Consider the following 19037-nt stretch of genomic DNA (forward strand, 5'->3'; position numbering starts at 1 on the left):
AAAAAAACATGTAAAGATCAAGCTTTATATACGACAAATTCATTTTTAATGGTTATCATTTAAGATCAGGTGGCTAGATAATGAAATTACTGATGTACTGATCATTTTTGTAAAAAAAAAATTAAAAATCCCAAAAATAGCTTTTAGACCCTTTTCGATAACAAAATTGATGTGGGACACCAAACACCATAACTTTAAAACAACATACAGGTTAAGTGAATAATCTTCAGGTATTACCGCACACTTATACTCACACTAGGCAATCCATGTCATGCCCGGGCACAGTTATCCCCCAAAGTACAGCTCGATTGACTAGAATGTAGGGCTGCAACGATTAATCAATGTAATCGACAACGTTGACTATTAAAGTATGTATGTAATCGTGACTGAGATAACTAAGTTCTGGTGCATATTTCTAGGTTAGTTAAAGTGGATTATCTCTGCTTTTATTTTTTTAAATGCGCTCCTGAGAGAGGGTGCTTTTTATGGCAGGGGTCTTGAATGTGGCACAACACCAGCAACCTACTAAGCAGTAAGGTAAGCAGGCTTGGGCACGGACTGTTTAAACGCAGTGTGGGTGCAGGCCAGCAGGGGAGTGACCATGCCTAGTATGAGTACACCCTTAATGAACTAAATGAACACATACAGAACGCTACTCACAGCCTCTTTGATATGGCAGGAAAAGATGTGAATCTGGAAGTCCTCTGAGCTGCGGTAGCTCTCAGTGAAGGAGAAGCAGTCACTTTCTAATGAACCCTCTTTCCCTCGGGCACAAAACAGCACTTTATAGATGGGAAAGGAGGCTATCTCTGTACCAGTGGCTTGGTCAACAATCCTGGAGTACAAAAAAAAACACAAACAAAGAGTTTAGAAAACTGCAAGGAATGTGTAAGTTGTAGTTGTGCAATTAGTTGCATGAAGCACATAATATATTAAAATTGATAAGGAAAATAGCACAAAAAATGCTGCAGTAATAAATGAAAATCTAAAGTTAATTATTGTTGTGGTCAGGGTTTCATAAAAAAAATTACAAAATAAAAATAAACATAAAATCTCCAGCAATTACTAATTTTAGACTATTTCTTGGAATTGTCACATCACTGTGTTAAATATTTACCACACATACCGACATATTATAACATAACGCCAAAAAACACATCCCTCTTCTAATCTCCACTGTGGTTTGTGTTTTTGAACATGTGTCTAAAACATTACAACTGCCTGTAAATTAATGACAGCACTAACTTCCCAAGAATATAACAGATTCAGTCATGTAGTATAGATTTCTAAAAAAGTATCAAAGCAGGAAATGACAAACCAGTCCTCAGTTCAAATTCAGTGAGATGATGTCTGAGAGAACGAATGGCAAAAAGTACACAACAAGCTAGGATTTAAGTACTGCTAAACATAACCAGCACACAGATACACAGCTGAACAGACAATATTTATAGGGGTATGCATAGTAAACTTTAAAGTATTATGACCACTGCTTTGTTAGGCGTAGAAACAACGAGATGTCTATATTGAAGTACCACTTCCTTTTTATGATTTTTTTTATTTGTAAATGTAATATTGAAGACATTACAGCTATACAGAAATTGTGTTGCAAACAAAAGGTGTTTAAAAAAAAACAGAATATGTTTTAAACATTAGATTCTTCTTTTGCTTTGATGGCAGATTTGCACGCTTTTGGTATTTTCTCAGTCACTTCCTGAGGTAGATTCACCTGAAATAGTTTAATATAAAAGTAATCTAGGTCAAAGGCTCACACCCACCTGGACAATGGTTTTACATACTATAGATGTACTACTGTTAATGTCGAGAGGGAAAAAAAAAAAAAAAACTTAGATTTAGATTAACATCCAGCGCTTAACTTTTCTGACTCGTCTGATTTTTTAACAATTACAATTTTGTTTACTTAACTTATCTTAGTTGTATGTATGAAAATAGACATTCATAGACAGTGCGCCTTATATATTGAAAAAATCAGTAACTTAATTGTTTCCAGTAAAAAAAACCTCCAAAAAGGACAAATAATAAATTTTTACATTGACCATTAAAAATATTTTAATTGAAAAAATTAATTAGAGATGGACCGATCAGTGTTTTTAGGGCCGATTCCGATCGCAGATACCGATCTTGGGCGGGGCAAAATGCCACATTAATGCCACACAGGTGCAAGGCAAACCTGGTACAGATTCCCCTAATTACATCCACGCCAAAGCAAACACTGGTAATTTACGCTGATAGTAAATAAACACGAGTGTTACTGACCAAAATAAACGCTTTTCAGGAGAGATATAAGTTATGTGTAAATATTTATAAGACACCAGAATTTTTATATTTATATGCCAATACCGCAGGAATGTATCACATCAGCAGCCGCCTCACAGCCTGCTATGACGAGCGCGGACCTAATTTAAACTCCACATTGTTTAGTAAGTAACGTTACAGCAATAAAACGGAGCTTTTAACTAATAAAAAGTTGGAATGAGCGAAATCTGTTTTAATGATGTTAATAAACAGTACAACACGGAAGAAGCCTTTTTTTATTTTACGAAACTGTGACAGCGCTGTGTATTCTCCACAGCGAGGACGGGAATCACTTAACTTATCTAACCAGCCTGTACTGATTTCTGTCCCCAATAACCCTTTCAATAAACTCTAATAGACTTTAATAGTCTTCAGTAGCCTTCTCCAGTCTTACCTGGCAGCTGTGTTCACTAAACCGCGCAGTTATAAACATCCTGAGGAGAGCAGCGCGCAAACTGCAACGTGCCTTTAATTTCATCTGAGCGGAACTGCGGCTTTCACACAGCGTCCAGTATAAACGAGTGGAGAGTGGAGGAGCTGGAGTGTGAGCGCACAGAAACTGCAGGGTGAGGAGCGAAAACTTATGCATATCCAGCTCTAAAAACACTGACTAGAGTCCCCTGCTTTTGTTAGCTTGTGAGCTAACTAGCTTCGTGACTGGTGCGGCTGTTTGCTGCTGAGCTTGTGAGCTAACCCAGCTATGTGACTGCTCCTGAGGTTAGCTGCTGTAGAGAGCGGTATTATCCTGTTACGGTGAATTTACACTGCTCCGACGCGACAACGCACACGGTCGCACTACCCCCCTCCAACCGGTCGCATGTGGGCGTGACAAAGGCGTTCCCTGCGTCGTCCAATTGAATCGTTTTAATAAATGGGAAATGCTTTTTTATATAAGCTATTATTATTTCCAATAATTAATAAATATAAATGTGTCTTTATAGATATAAATGTTTGAATGAGCTTCATTACACTGTCTAGTGAGCATTATATAAGCGGACAAAAGCAAACTTTTCCAATTAAATTACATATTAATATTTAAAAAACCCACCAGAGACTCCAACAATCACAGCAGCCTTTCTCCTCGCTGACAGAGTCCCTGTGAATCAGCGGGGATTTTATAAAGAACAGGGAAGCCTGAAACTTCTCTTCCAGGCTTCTCTGGACGCTTGAAAGCGGAACTAAAATGTTTTCATGCGCTGCGCTGAGGACGCGTTACAGGCCAACACCTGCTCTCTGATTGGATAGACGCATTGCGTTGGACGGACTCATTTGCATAAAGTTCAGCTCGGCTCAACTTTTCATCGCATCGCATCCCCCGCTCTCGACGCGTCGGACCCATGATGCACCGCGCGACTGCGTCTGACGGAGGCGGCGCTTCCCATTGAAAATGAATGGGATCCGTCGCTGTGCGTTGTCGCGTCGGAGCAGTGTAAATTCACCGTTAGTCCTACATATGAACTGCAGAAACTGTAAAAACGCTCCAGACTCCAGACGCTCTTTGCCTGTAGCCCGTGGCTGGGCTGTAGTGAAGAGAGAGCGGGGCTTGTGCTGCTGCAGCTCCGACTAGTGGTTGGATGAGGAACTGCAGCTTCCTGTGAGCGAACAGTTTCTCCGGCCATCCACACACAGCTCTGATAAACTGCTTAACCTTTAACTCCTGAATCGGATCGGCTAAAATCAGAGGAATACACTGCCGATCGATCGTCCAATCTCTAAAATTAATAGTTTTCTACCGGAGGTACTGAACAATAGTTGCAGCTTTTTCTTTAGGCTGTGCTCCATCTCATCCCAAATCACCATCCCAGTTGGGTTTAGGTCAGTGGATTGAGAAGGCCAAACACCTTCTTTGTTCATTACATAATTCCATAGGTGTCCCTTAATAGTTTTAATGCCTTTAATATTTTAATGCCTTTAATATTAATCTAAAATGTAAAAAATAAATTAAAGAAAGAACGGAAGAAAAACAACGAATAAAAAAAATGAGTGTATCCAAAATTTTGTCTGATACGGTATATCGATGTATACTTAGTTGTTCAATATACTGTCCTTTTAGGGTCACAGTCAGTATAACTGACCTTTATTCCTAGATTTGTCAGTGAGTATCTAAACATAGCCAGTTATCAAGTAATGTGAATTTCATAACTATCTACAATAATGTATCTTAAACCTTCACTCATTGCCTCATTGGTTTTATAAGATACATATATGTAAATACAAAATTAAAAAAATTGGAATCTATATCCCTTATTAAAATATGACTAATTGACTAAAAAGTCAAAAGGTAAATTTCCTCTTAATCGGGTGTTCATTTAACAACTTTAAAACAATCATAGATCAGTATGTGTCGCACCTAACACAGCCGTCTGGACCGTTGGGTACATGAAGAGTGACGGGGATATGGCCGGGACTCTCAGCACGCAGGGTGGCCATGGCCTTCTGAGCCTCAACCTCACTGCGTGGGGCTTTTACCCAGGTACAGCCCAGGTAAGACAGCTTACTGAACTGAACACTGTCCTCCTCTGGAACAACAGGACTGCCCAACGTGCTCACTGACGCTTCTAGGGGAAGAAAAAAACAAACAAACAATTATTATAAGAAATATTTTTTAATCCATTCATATCCTTTCATCACGTTCCAGCATAGTCTGCCGAAGTTTCTGCATTATACGGCATTTAAAAGATGTATTTGAACCAGAGAGTTGCAATTACAAGTTCATCATCATTCATTGCAATCATACAGTATCCAAGCAGGTATGCATCACACTATAGACAGTTCGCAAGGATCAAACAAAAAAAATGAGTTAATTGTGTTTCATACTCTGAGTGCAGTTAGTAATTGATATTGTTAGTATATTAATAACGTTAGCTTAAACATAGAGCTGGGCAATATGACAACAATACTTTATATTGTGATAAATTTTGTTATTGTATTCTGAACACACTTTTTGGAGCACAGGATAAATATAATCAGTGCCTAAACAATGCAAACCATCTTAGTATTGTTTAACTGAATGAAGTCATGTCATCTGCTGGTGTTGGTCCATTATTTTATATTAAGTCTAAAGTCAGTTCAGTGTTTTCCCATAAAATCTTACAGCACTTCATGCTTCTTCCCTCTGCTGACAACTTTTATGGAGATTTCATTTATGGGATTTCATTTTTCAGCAGGACTTGGCACACTGCCCACACTGCCAAAAGTACCAATTGGTCTCATATTATATTCTAATTTTCTAAAATACTGATTTTTGGGTTTTCATTGGCTGCAAGACTTTTTAATGATATTGTAATTTTTGAGATACACCTGTATATTGATTTACATTTTAAGCAGCAATCCAGCATTTGTAGAACTGGGGTTGTTGCCTATTTATTAGTAACCTTATCATAAATTGAAAGTCAGTTTACTTTAGGGCTACAACAATGTCAATATAATTATATAAATAACAATGGTGATTATAAAAATGTATTGAGTCCAAATGTCAGTGGTGTCTCAACATTATTTTTTAAAAGCACTGCACCACACAATACTAGGGACAGAAACACAATGGGAGAGGGGTAATGGGCTTACTTCATCTGAAAATATTGTGATAAAACACACTTCTCATATTGCCCAGCCCTACTTGGAATATACTAAGACTAAATAAAGGTTCCACACCAGTCATGCTACAAGCTAGTTGCATTTTTAATCATTCCACTCAGTGTTGCTTCGGAGAGGAAGTTTCAGGAAGGGAGACAGGAAGTGAGCATAACCTTTAATCACTCGACACTTTCAAAAGCAACAACAGGAACAAGTCACAATAGGAAGAGAGCCAGCAGGCAATTTTTGACACTTCCTCTACCACAAAAACTCAAATGTGCAGCACATTCAAACATCATCAATACCACTCCTTGCCTCACGTGAGTAGAGGTGTAGTGAATACGGACGTCCACTGAAGAGGGTCTGAGTTAGGGCTCCAGAAATCAATCAACAAAGTCTTTAGTAGCTTATAAAGATGATTATGGAAAAGCAGATGTGCTGATTACTTATAAACAAAAAACTCTGATTCATAACTTATCTTTCACAAAAAGGGACAGTATGGCTACAGGGTGGCAGACAGTATTGTTAAGGATTCTACCCTTTTGAAGTACTTTTGAAGGAATGGTTTAAATGTGATGTGTTTCTTAGTAATGTTATGTTCTTAAATAATTCAATAGTATCTCAGCTGTTGCTGGTTCCTGATCTTACTGTGGGTTTTCCCTCAGTCAGTGTTCACCTGTCAACTTTAGCAGAGATATGTTTAGGGTATAACCCAAACAGCAGCTGTTATGACTATTAATGAGAAGTCCATTCTCATATGAAGAGCATTGTTTCTTCTCTATTTCATACTACAGCAGCTGCCGCATCGCTGATAGTTTTAAGGTTTAAATTAGCTTTTATGGAGTGGACAGTGGGACTAACACCAGCAGATGACATGACTCTCCAAACCATCACTGATTGTGGAAACTTCACACTAGACCTCAAACAGCTTGGACTGTGTGTCTCTCCACTCTTCATTCAGACACTGACCCCCTGATTTCTAAATTAAATGCAACATTTTCTGATGGTCAGTGATGGTTTGGAGAGTCAAGTCATCTGCTGGTGATGATCCACTGTGTTTTATCAAGTCTAAAGTCAGTGCAGTGTTTACCACAAAATCTTACAGCACTTCATGCTTTCCTCTGCTGACAAATTTTATGGAGATGCAGATTTCATTTTCCAGCAGGACTTGTCCCCACTGCCAAAAGCACCAATTGCTCTAAGGAGTGGGCAGTTCTTGCATTTTTCAGGACTTAAACCACATACTCCATCCGTCACAACAGCATGGCTTTGCACAATAAGAGTCTGGGTACTGAACTGGCCAGGCTGGAGTCCAGATGTTTCCACCAACATAATACATTGGTGCATCATGAAACGTTAAATCTGGCACACAAGTCCTAGGACTGTTGGGCAGCTCTATCAGAGAAGAACAGGTCAACATTCTTCTCCTAGAACTTAAGCAATTGGTCTCTTTACTTCAAAGACATTTACACACCGATGTTAAAACGAGCGGATGCTACACAATGGTAGACACGGCCCTGTCCCAACTTTTTTTTTTATGTGTTTTTGCCATCAAATTTTAAATCAGGTAGTATTTTTCATGATTAGGGACTATGTCTAACTTTCAACATCTGGTATGTGTTCTAGGCAGTATTGTTGAGCTTTAGAGTTTTAGCTTTGTTGACGTTTAAGTTTGCAATTATTTTAAGAAATTGTGTTTTTTTTTCTGTGAAACTCCCTTTATTTAATGAATATAGACAATCTGAGACGATGATTTGTAAGTAAAAGACTAATCTTGATTAAGGTTTAGTAGCAGAAAACTATTGTGAAATATTTGTTGAAACTGTTAACCCTGACTGAAAGAAAAAATAAAGGAAGAAAAGAAAGCAGAATCATCTAAGCGTTAACAGTAGAGATTAATAAACTAATTTTTAGCCAATCATAAGCCTTTGTGAGGGTAATTAAATGTGTTCCTCCCTTAGTTCTTAAGAAAACCAACACCTCTTTAATTAGGGTTATTCAAAATGTTTGTACAGTTTATACAGTTTAGTAGAATCATTATATCATAAGTTAGTTATTATATTGACAAATCATAGAAAAACATATCCTGGACTTAAGAAATTAGTACACAAAACATAACATACCACTAGATGCTGTATTCAGCACCAGGCTAGGAGGTTGTTTCTGTGACCTGGGTGCTGGGATGGTTTCTAAGTCCTGTGAGCTCTCTCTAGGCTCTTCTGGCGTCCCTCTTCTTTCTTCTCTCCCCAGCTCATCCTCCAATACCTCCTCCATTGCCCTCTCCAGCTGCTCACTTCCATTCCACGACATCTGAGCACAAGACAGACTGTTAGACAGATTGTGAAGGCATTTTTTTCCCCCTGGCTTATGCTAATGCTGCTGCAGCAGTTCTAGCCAGGGTAGGCAGCAGGCTACAGGCCGATAATATTCACCTCCGAACGCCGAAAGAGCTAGCGGTTAGCAGCTAATGCTGATACTGATCCAGTATAGATGCTGGAAAAACTAAACTGAAACTCCTGTATAATGCTGTACTTCAGCAGAGTGGTTTTACTGCTCCTTATAACCTGACTGGTTAAATTGATACATAACGCGTACCAGATAAGGCAAAGGATTTTACGTGTATTATTTAGTGCGAAAAATACAGTACTAAATATACAAAATTAAATACACTAAATTTTAAAAAAATAAATACAGAATTAAATAAACTGAATATATAGAACTAAATGCTACAACTATACAGAATTGTACACAATAATACACAATATGTAGAAATGTACAAAACATCTAGTACCCCCTAAAGAAGCCCTTGATTGCAGCTGTGACTGTAGTTAAGGCGCTCACAAGCCACAGTACACAACCGGTTATGCAACTGGTTAAAATTTCCATATGAATACTGCAGTATTTCATATCAAATTACAAATCAGTAACTAAGATCAGTTACAGTAACAATAAGATGTAACACTAGGGCTGGGGCGGTATTGATTTTTTATAACCGCGGTAAAAAACTAACGCATCACCGCGATATTGCGGTTAACCGCGAGACCCCAACCCCCCCCCCAAAAAAAAAAAAAAAAACACCGCAAATTTATTGGTAACAAATCTTTATTCTTCAAACCATACAGCCTACATACAACTTCTACATAAACCATAAATACAGCATAACAAGTGAACATATGCTGCCTGTATAATTCGTCATTGTACAGCTAACCTGTCTTTTTCCGTGCAGACTTTTTGAAGGAGGAGCTTGTCCGCCTCCCCCTTCTCCATCCATAGATCTATTTTAGGGCTGGCCCGAATAGCGGTTTTGAGCTCAGGATATTCGGCAGTAATTGGTAGCGAATATTCTAATATTCGTTTAAAAAAAAAAAGACGAATTAATCCACAGCAAAATTTTCCACTGACCCCCGGCCCCGAAAAAAATATATTTCTCACCCCTTTCCTCGGGCCGTTCGGGCTCAAGGCTCAAGAAGTCTGTGATAGGCGTCTGTTTTTTTTTTATTCACACTCTTCTTATTTCTCATTAAATATCTACTAGATACAGATTATATCTGTACAGTATCATTTATTTCACTTCCCTCCTGAATATTTGGAGTGCATTATGTATCCTTATGTTGTGTAGTTATGTAGTTTTCACCCCAGAATTTCTGCTGCTGCCCAGGCTTCGGCTGCATCGCAGGGCAGGAGCGCAGCTGCGTTACGGCTATTTCGTTTGAATTGTGCAGTGCAGAGTATTACAGATTTTGTATTTTTGCACTTGGGCTATTAGCTCAATATTAAATATTTCGTTTGTTTATAAATTATTTTATATTCTTAAACCATGTTAAATTATATTCGATTCAGACATCATTTCTTTTTTGTCCCGTTACCGTTCCGCAAAAAAAATCCTTCTTTTAATCCCGCATCAGCCCGCCACATACACAGTTTTGCCGCACCTGCCCCGCGGTCCTAAATAAATTTAATAAATTACATTTAGTGCTTAAAATTAAAAAAAATATTTATTAAAACCGCGCGCGGTCACGTTTCTTACCACATTACAAAAAAAAAATCGGTGTGTGTGTGCGCGTGTCGGTCCATTCTCCGCTCCTTTTTTGTGCTTAGGGTTTTTTTTGTTGCGTGCATGAGAATCACTGCGTGATTATTACAATTTTCTTAACTATTTATTAATGTGCTCCCACATCCTCTGGATTGATTAAACTCCTGTTCCCGCCAATAACAATTCAGTTCTGTCTGTGCCGCAAGATATCCTGACGGGACCCGCGTCATATAATATGTTGATTAAAATGTCGTGACGTTAAGAAATCGGCTCGCAAGAGACAACCGACCAAAAAAAAGACATTAGTTCCATTTTAAAATAATAGAAACCTGTCCTTTATGTTTGACAATTTTTGTTTCACTTTACGTGTCCTTACTCATCTGAAGTTTATTTATCTGAACTGAGTTTCATATGGTTATATTTGTAGCGGTTCTGAACTCAGTTCCGCGTGCTGTGAAAGAGACAAGGCGCAGCGCATTTTACCTCAGACTTGGTCAGATAACAACATTTCAGTAAAGATGGTGGTTATAGTTTTATATCATTGCTTTGCTGTTTGAACTACACTTCAACCAACCTTACTATTTTTACCAAGACTGAGGCGCAATGCCGCGCGTTCTCCGCGGTGCTCACGCAGAACAGCCAGCAGCCAGACAATGAATTAATATATTTTACTTTCTCAAAATGTGACCACGGAACACCTTACATGGCTCTATGGTTTACCTTGAGGTGGGTGAATTAGTTTGATGTGTTGGCGAGAGGTGCAGACACCACTTTCCGGCAAATCTTGCAGATGATTCTCTTCTGTTCTGAGTCTTTTTCTTCCTTTTTTCTCAACTTACTGAGCCTGCCCTGTAGCTTCCATTTCCGAGCCAATATTAGTGCTGCTAATCTTCACTCTCTTCAGCAGCCTCAATGGAGACGAAGTGAGCAGGACCTCAATGAGTACCACGCACCGCGTTTTGCTTAACCCATTCGCTGCCGCGCCAGTGCAGCGGCAGCACAGATAAATGACAAAAAATTTTATATTCGATATTATGAATTTTGAGATCGTTTGACACCAATATCTATCGCGATCAAAATATATTTGATATATTGCACAGCCCTATAGTGTAGGACTTACACTTGACATATTAATACTGAATTCACCACAGTTGTGCTTATATGGAGCATTTTACTACCGCTCAAAACGCAGTCAATCAGATTTGACAGCCATAAAAAAATGCGGTAATGACGGTAATGAGCTCATCACCGCGGTGACGTCCCATAACCGCGGTATTGCGGTAATAAAATTATCGTCACAGCCCTATGTAACACACAAAAAAATAGGAAACCCACCAAAAAACATCAAGTTTGCAAGAGAAATCTTAGACAAAGACCAGAACTTCAGTAACAAAGGTCATTTCTCAATCTGCATTCTTGTCTGTATTTGTATTCTTGTGAACTCGGGAAACGTCATCAGTCCCAGCCCAAGCTCTGTTCCATTCAGAAGTTCACAGTTAGCCAACTTCACTACAAAGACCCGGATGGGTTCTTGCTCCTCCCACTTTATCGAGGATGCAAGGAAGGTGACTTGTGTGTACTTCTTACAGCCCAATATCCCACAATGCACCTTGCAGCAGTATCGGCGAAGGAGAAAGTACATACCTTTAAGCTATACGTTTTAAAAACAGTACTGCTGTGTGATAAAATATTGTTTTTTTAATAAAGTGAACTAAGTTATTTTTAGACGAGAACAGTGGTTTAATAGTGGTTTAGACTTAAGATATCTATTTGTTAAAAAAAGCGACTATGTGAAAATGAGCTCCTACATTTTCAGGACCAACATTTTCTGCTCCCCTTAGAGGAAGAAGTTATCAAGTACGCAGCTGTTCCAATTACAGAATAAAAGTCCCGCATCTTCCCGTCCTTGGGAGTATGCACTCACGAGCCAAATTTACCAAGTTCGTTCTTGCAAAGTACAGGAGTCTTAACATATGTACTCTGTATTGAGAAACGGCCATAATTCTTTGGACAGGTACATCTTAAGTCTTAAAAGAAAGAAAAACTTGGTGTGAGGAAGTACCTTGAGCCTTGGTCTGCCTTCTGAGCTGGATGGAGAGCCCTCAGCTCCAGGCTGCACCAGCACAAACTCCTCACTGGTGACTGTGGACACAGATTCAGTGGAACCGCCCACTTTGCCCAGAGAAGAGCGGTCATCCATGATTGCCAGGGACAATGCGCCCTATCGGCCCACCTCTGCTGCAGACCTGCAAAACAAGTTTGGACAGACCTTCTCATTCAAAGCTTTTGTTTTTTCCTACATTGTAAATAAATACTGAAGTCATCCAGACTTTGAAGAAACACATAAGGGGCATGTGGGTTTGGATTTATTTTTCTCTAAATAATAAATACATTTTCATTTTTTTGAAAATGCATTTTGTGTTGACCTGTGTTGATTTTATTTCATTACTCCATTTTTACAGTCAAGGGTTACTAAATAAAACCTTAACCACCTCTGGGATAGCGGACACCGTGTGGGTGCAAAATGCTTATTCTACACCTATAAGTGCAGGAGTCATCACCACTGTGTAAATGCAGTGTTTTTTTTTTTTTTTGTGTCTGGCACCAGCGAGCACACACACACACACACACAGACACGTCTGTTAGCCCTATGGAACTGTTCCCTACTGAGTCATGTGCTCTAATCACACTCTGTCAATTACTGCCATTGAAATTTACGGAGATAAAGCTGACTGCTAACACAGCAGTCTTTTGTCAGAAAGCCCTCTGCAGTATAATTCAGACAGCGCCGTTAATAGCTGTTAACTGTTCCATATTAGCACTGTTTGAAACAAAATAGGGGTGCTGGGATTCACATGACTAGGAGGTAATGTTGGTAATAAACTGGAATTTTTTACAAAGCCCTTTTCATGTAGCAATAACGCAGTTGGAACGTCATTTTAAAAACAAACAAACAAACAAACAAACAAAAAAAAAGCACTTTGACATTCCACAAAGATTACATTTTTGGTGATTTTATAAAAATGTACACAACATTAAAGGGAAACTTCTTCAGTTTAAATGGACAAAAGTATTAGGACTCAATCTGAAATGTTTCTTCAGAAAAATGGGTATTAAAAAAAGAAAATAAAATAAAAAAGGAGGTCTATTCTATTCTACTGGCAATATCTCATGTTCCATTTTCAAGGCTCCTCCAACAATTTGATGCAGGTAATAATCTTGTGGGTTGGATTCTTGATTTCTAACAGGACACAACAAGTAAAAGTAAAGAGAATTATGTCTGATATTATTGGCTCCTCAACAGGCTCTCCACAGGGATCTGAGCTTTCATCCTTATTTTTTGACCTTTTCTACAAATGAATATCAGTAAAAGTGGAAAAATACTACTATACTAAAATATGCAGATGACACAGTTAGTCAGTTCCAGGATGAGTAGAGCAGTTAGGGCCCAGTCATTTGAGACTTTGGTGGAAAATGGTGGAAAGAGTCCTATCTTAAAGTTCAATCTATTCAAGATTAAATACGTGATAACTGACTTCAGACAGAATGCCCACACTCAAGAGGCCGCAGCTATTTATTGACTCAAAATTGACTTTTGAAGCCAATAGTGAAGCTTGCAAAAAGTAGTGTCTGCACTGTTTGAGAAGATTGAACTACTTTCTACAGTGACCCTGCAAAATAGTAAAGTAAATTTGGAGGAGGACAGTTGAAGCAAGATACTAATTCAATTTTATTTGACAGTACTCATCTTTGTACATTCAATTTAGGTCTCTTCCATCTGGATGAAGGTTTAAAACTCCAAAAGGTAAAATAGTATAAATTAAAGACAGTTGTTTCAGTCACTCTAGCAGCCATTACTCAATTTAACAGGACTAACAGGGAATAGAGGGTTAGGATCCTGAAAAATGTTTGCATGTGTTTATATATGTAATATATATTGTGTAAATCAACTTTAACTTTGTGTTTAAATAAAGTAACCTACCTACTCTACAGAAACTAGATAAGATGTGAGTGCATTTGCACATCTGTGTCAGCAATGGATGCAGCTAGGAGTGTTAACACAAATGACACAAATAAAAACAATAACTCTGTTGCATATACCGAAATGGATTTTGAATAATACATAATACAAGGTCCTAAAGAAATTTACACTCTAAGAAGTTTTTGTCAGCACTTGGTTTGGCTGCATTCACATTTCCTTCTTTGTTGCTGCACATTGAGTTTGCTGTTATTTATAATGTTATTGCAATTCTTTCTTTTTTTCTTTAATTTTATTTTCTTTCATTTTTCTCCCCAATTGTCCCACCCATTTAGCTGCTATCCAGCTGTATTTACCCTATCACTAGTGATGCCTTAACACCTACTTTGACAGGTGTGAAGCCAATCACTGCCTCTTTTCGAACTGCTGCTGATGTAGCTTTGCTGAGCAGCCAGTACGCTCAGAGGTTCTGATACATCAGCTCACAGATGCCTTGTGCTAATCGACATCACTCTTTGGAATGATGAGGGGAGAGAATGACATCTACCCACCCAGAGAGAGCAAGGCCAATTGTGCTCTCAGGCTCCAGCAGCTGAAGGATCACTGGGATTCAAACCAGCGATCTCCCATCCAGCACCCCATTATTGCAACTTTATGTGTTTAGCATTAAAGCTCATATTGAGAAAACAATAAAAAAAATAAAAAAACACCACAAGGTAGCTGTACTTTTGTTTTCTAGAGACAAACATTTGAGCTTTGGAAATGAATATAGCCTCACTCTTTGGTAAGAGTGATTACTGTAGGCCTCTTATGTGTGCCAAAGTTGCTTAATGATGGTTATAATGTTTAGGAGCTCATTAAAAACTACTAATAAACAAGTATTAAACTGCAAACTGTAAACACCAAACAACACAGAGGCATTTAAAAAGGACTAGCATCTGAAGAAACTGTTAAATCAAACACTGCCCTGTGAAAGGGAGGAGCACACCCAGACAAAGATCCTGCCATTAACTTACTTGAGCATGCTTCAGCCACAATAGGCTCTCCCACACAGACACACACAGAGTGAGAGAGAGTAGGCCAGTTAAGGAGGAACAGGCTCTGCAGACATTAGGCCACATGAGTTTTTTTATCCACTGAGCACACTCTCAACAAAGGCTTCCCCAGGCTTTAGTGCAGTTAATTTCCCCAAATCAACAATTAACTCAAACACAAAACAATAAACAGCCCAACATCAACCAGACTGAGCTTCTCCAACAATGTTTAAAGATTGAAGACTGTAAGATGGTCATAAATGGGTGGAGGTGGACAGGAAAGCAAAATAATCACAGAGTGAATCTGACTCAGCAAAACTCACCCTCATTTTCCTAAAAAAAATAAATAAAAAAGAGAGTCCCTGGCAAAGTGAAACCTCAAAGTGAAACCTCAGCCCTTAAGAAAAGAGGTTAGTGCTGCAGAAAATATGTGGCAAAACTCATATTGAGATCATGTCCATATATTGTGCGATATTGTGTCTTGATGGGCCACAAGGGATTCTGATACAATATTAGACAGAAGGATTCATGACATGGTTGACTGGTGTTCACAATACCAAAATTAACAAAAATTCACAAAACATTGAGACCACTTCAAAAATAATCAGTATCTATAGGTATATGTTTGGGTAAAATGAACCTTGTGGTTTTATTCTATAAACTACTGACAACATTTCTGCCAAATTCTGAATAAAAATATTGTGATTTAGAGCATTTATTTGCAAAAAATGAAAAAAAGTCAAATAATGAAAAAGATGCAGAACTTTTAAACCTCAAATAATGCCAAAAAGTATTATACATTTATTTATAAATTTATTAGAAACAACAACAATAAAGTTTTATCTAAGGAAGAGTTTAGAAACAATAATTGGTAAAATAAACAAGATTTTTAAATCACAGCTTTCATGTGTCTCTGCATGCACTCCACAAGTCCTTTTCACTGCTTTTGAGTGACCTTATGGAACTCCTGGTGTACAAATTCAAGCAGTTCAGCTTGAGCCATGATACTGTCTTGATCTGGCGGTCCTTTATTCACACCTTAACTACTCTAGCTGTGTGGAATTGAGCATTGCCCTGCTGGAAAAACAGTCCTCAGAATTGGGGAACATTGCCAGAGCAGAAGGAAGCAAGTTTTTTCAGGATAACCTTCCATGAGGCTTGATTCATTCTTCATTTGCAAAGACCAAACTGCCCAATTCCAGCTTTGCTGAAGCATCCCCAGATCATCACTGATCCTCCACCAAATTATACAGTGGGTGAATGACACTGTGGCTTGTACACCTCTGCAGGTCTCCATCTAAACATTTGATGGTCAGGTGTTGAGCAAAGCTGAAAATTGAACTCAGAGAAAATGATCTAACTCCAGCCCTCTATGGTCCAATTCTTACGATTTTTTGCAAACTTCAGCCTGGCTCCTCTTTGCTTCTCATTGAAGAAGGTCCTTTTCTAGCTTGAGTCCAGCCTCCAAGAGATTGTTTTAAATTGTTCTTTCCATGCACTTCACCCCAGCTGCCATTTTCCATTCTTTTTATAGGTCACTTGATGTCATCCTGCGGTTGCTGACTGACAATCAAATTAGTTGACGGTCAATCTCCAGAACTGAACCCTGTTGAAAAACCTCTGAATGTAATCATGAAAGATGTAAGTGGTCACAATCCATCAAACAAAGCTGAACTGCTTGATTTTTTTCTGCCAGGAATGGAATTAGGTCACCCAAAAGCAATGTGAAAGACTTGTGAAGAGCATGCCAAGATGCATGAAAGATTTGATTAAAAATCCGAGTAATTCCACCAAATATTAACTTCTGAACTTTGCAACATTAGCACTGTTTTGTAAAATAACATGAACTTGTTTTCTTTGCATTATTTAAAGTTTCAAAGCACTGTACCTTTTTCATTATTTTGACCATTGGGAGAAATGTTGTAAGTGGTTTATAGAATAAAACAAGGTTAATTTTACTCAAATATATACATATAATAGTAAAATCAAAGAAACTGATCATTTTGAAGTGGTCTCATTTTTTTCATAGCTGTCTTTTGTAGTGTTGAATATAAAAGTCGTGAAAACGAAAGAGCTAGTTTCATGGTAAGATAAGGTAACACAGTTACTGAGTTATTGAGCTATTCTCAGCGGTCAAACTGACTGAACCTCTGGTTGACTTGTTTAACTAGTTTTCAGGCTACCAGCAAAGTGGAGCTTCCGTATCTATTAGCTTTTTAGTTAAACTGGATTTGTTCTCCTGAATGGCACAGCTCACGATATTTACAGACTGTAAAGCAGCTCTCCACCCGTATATATAATACCTATATTATTTATATTTATATATTTTGTGGTCTGCAATGTTTTAACAACTAGGCAAAAACAACAACAACCACTACTGTTGCCTGTCAGTGGCTGGTTATCTTAGCTAGGGTAGCTAGTAGTGTCAGTAGCTCTGCTGCTGTAGCTGTTAGCTCGCTAAAAGGTAAACTAACACAGGAAATGTGAACTAAACCAGGCGGTTCTGCGGTACAAACAAAATCCCAACATGACAAAATATTTTACAGAACGAATGTCTTTTAACACAGCTCGAAACAAACAACTTCAGCCTTGTTGTTATGAAACCTCTAAAATAATCTTTCTGGCAAGGCTAAGCTAATTTGTTAGCAGCGGTGTCAAATCCAGATCCCGAAAGTATAAATCCACCCCCAGGATTTTGTTCCACCAGCCTTGATATCCTCCAGTGAAACATTTCCAGTCACGCTGCTGGAACAAATTCCCGGAGTGGATTTTTACTTTCTGGCTCTTGATTTGCGATCTTTGTTTGTTAGCAGCAGCAGAACTTATTAAACACATTAAATCACACCGACATACAAAACCGTCTGTAATAGTCTGAGCACTGAGACCAGGTTCTCTCAGGAGGGTCGGATTCGGTTCGTTCAGCGGGGAAAAGAAGTGGAACTTACTTGGTTTAAAGGAGTTTGTGCTGCGGGAACGGAGTGACAGTCAGCGGGGGAAGCTCCTGCTCCACCACAGTAGAAACACACACAGCTCCGGTCAGCGATTTACTGACTTGATTACCGAATCGACTCTTTTGTGAGTCAGACGAACTTTTTCTTAAAAATAAAAATTATAAAATAAAATCAAATGGAAAAACAATTTCTTAGAAGAGAGACATATTTTTTACCTTATAAAATACACAGGTGATTGCCTACATTAATCCTTAAAGTTATACTAAAGTTATATTACGATATGTACATATTCTACCATGCTTGGTAAACTCAGTGTTGAATAAAGTTAATCTTAATTGTGCTATATTTAATGTGCTATATTTTTGGCTGGACCCTTGTAATTCTTATGTTGATCCCTGTGTCTGGATCACTGGATTGTCTATGTTAATGCTTGGGTTCTAAATAAATTATAAAATAAAACGCAATACACAGATTATATGTTTGCATAGGTTTCTATGATCATTATTATTATCCTCATCGTCATAAAAATGCTGTCAATGTATATTTTTTACATTATATTATATTTTACTAGATTATATTATATATTATTGTCTATCATTACTTTTTATACTACTACTACTACTACTAATAATAATAATAATAATAATAATAATAATAATAATAATAATAATAATAATAATAATAATAATGACAATAATCTATTGGAATTTATATATTTTTTTATTTAAAAATTATATTGGACATTAATCCAGACAATGTGAGCAAATTATTAAGTCTCATGAACCACGTACGAAACCTTTTTTAAATGGACAATTCAAAGGAATCGGTTCCGTGAAATGAATCGAACACAGACTTCACGCCCCTTGGTTATGACAGCTCGTTACAAAGCCCGGAAAACTGATTTCATTGGCTGGTAAAGTTCTGTCAGCACAGTTCTGAGAGCGGATTGGACCAGTGCTGCCCTTGGTTACGGTTACCAACCACTACTGAGCGTCTTTCGTTGTCCAGATGGAGTAAAGGAGGAAAACGTGCAGCTGCGCACTGACAGTTCTATAGATACAAAACTCATTTAAGGAAATTACATGTAACAGTTAAATGTTGACAAATTAATATGAAAATAATTGCAAATAAACAAAATGCTGTAGTTTTCTGTA

General features: G+C 38.0%; 1 protein-coding gene across 3 annotated transcripts in view; it reads right to left on the minus strand.

Moving 5' to 3' along the window:
- Positions 1-17990, minus strand: part of rabgap1l (RAB GTPase activating protein 1-like) — a 152653-nt gene extending 134663 nt beyond the window's left edge. For 2 of the 3 annotated variants that reach the window (XM_007252655.4, XM_049466009.1), the window contains exons 1-5: positions 17878-17983; positions 11982-12165; positions 8010-8196; positions 4664-4871; positions 661-835 (exon numbers count right to left, since the gene is read on the minus strand). In XM_007252655.4, coding sequence (XP_007252717.3) covers positions 661-835; positions 4664-4871; positions 8010-8196; positions 11982-12119 — 708 coding nt within the window. In that variant the 5' untranslated portion in view covers positions 12120-12165; positions 17878-17983. Of the gene's footprint in view, positions 1-660; positions 836-4663; positions 4872-8009; positions 8197-11981; positions 12166-17877 lie in introns of all 3 variants that reach the window. The other variant, XM_007252656.4, reaches the window with a different exon arrangement.
- Positions 17991-19037: the final 1047 nt, after the last annotated feature.

The sequence above is a fragment of the Astyanax mexicanus genome, chromosome 16 (assembly GCF_023375975.1).
Source record: "Astyanax mexicanus isolate ESR-SI-001 chromosome 16, AstMex3_surface, whole genome shotgun sequence".
Taxonomy (NCBI): Eukaryota; Metazoa; Chordata; class Actinopteri; order Characiformes; family Acestrorhamphidae; genus Astyanax; species Astyanax mexicanus.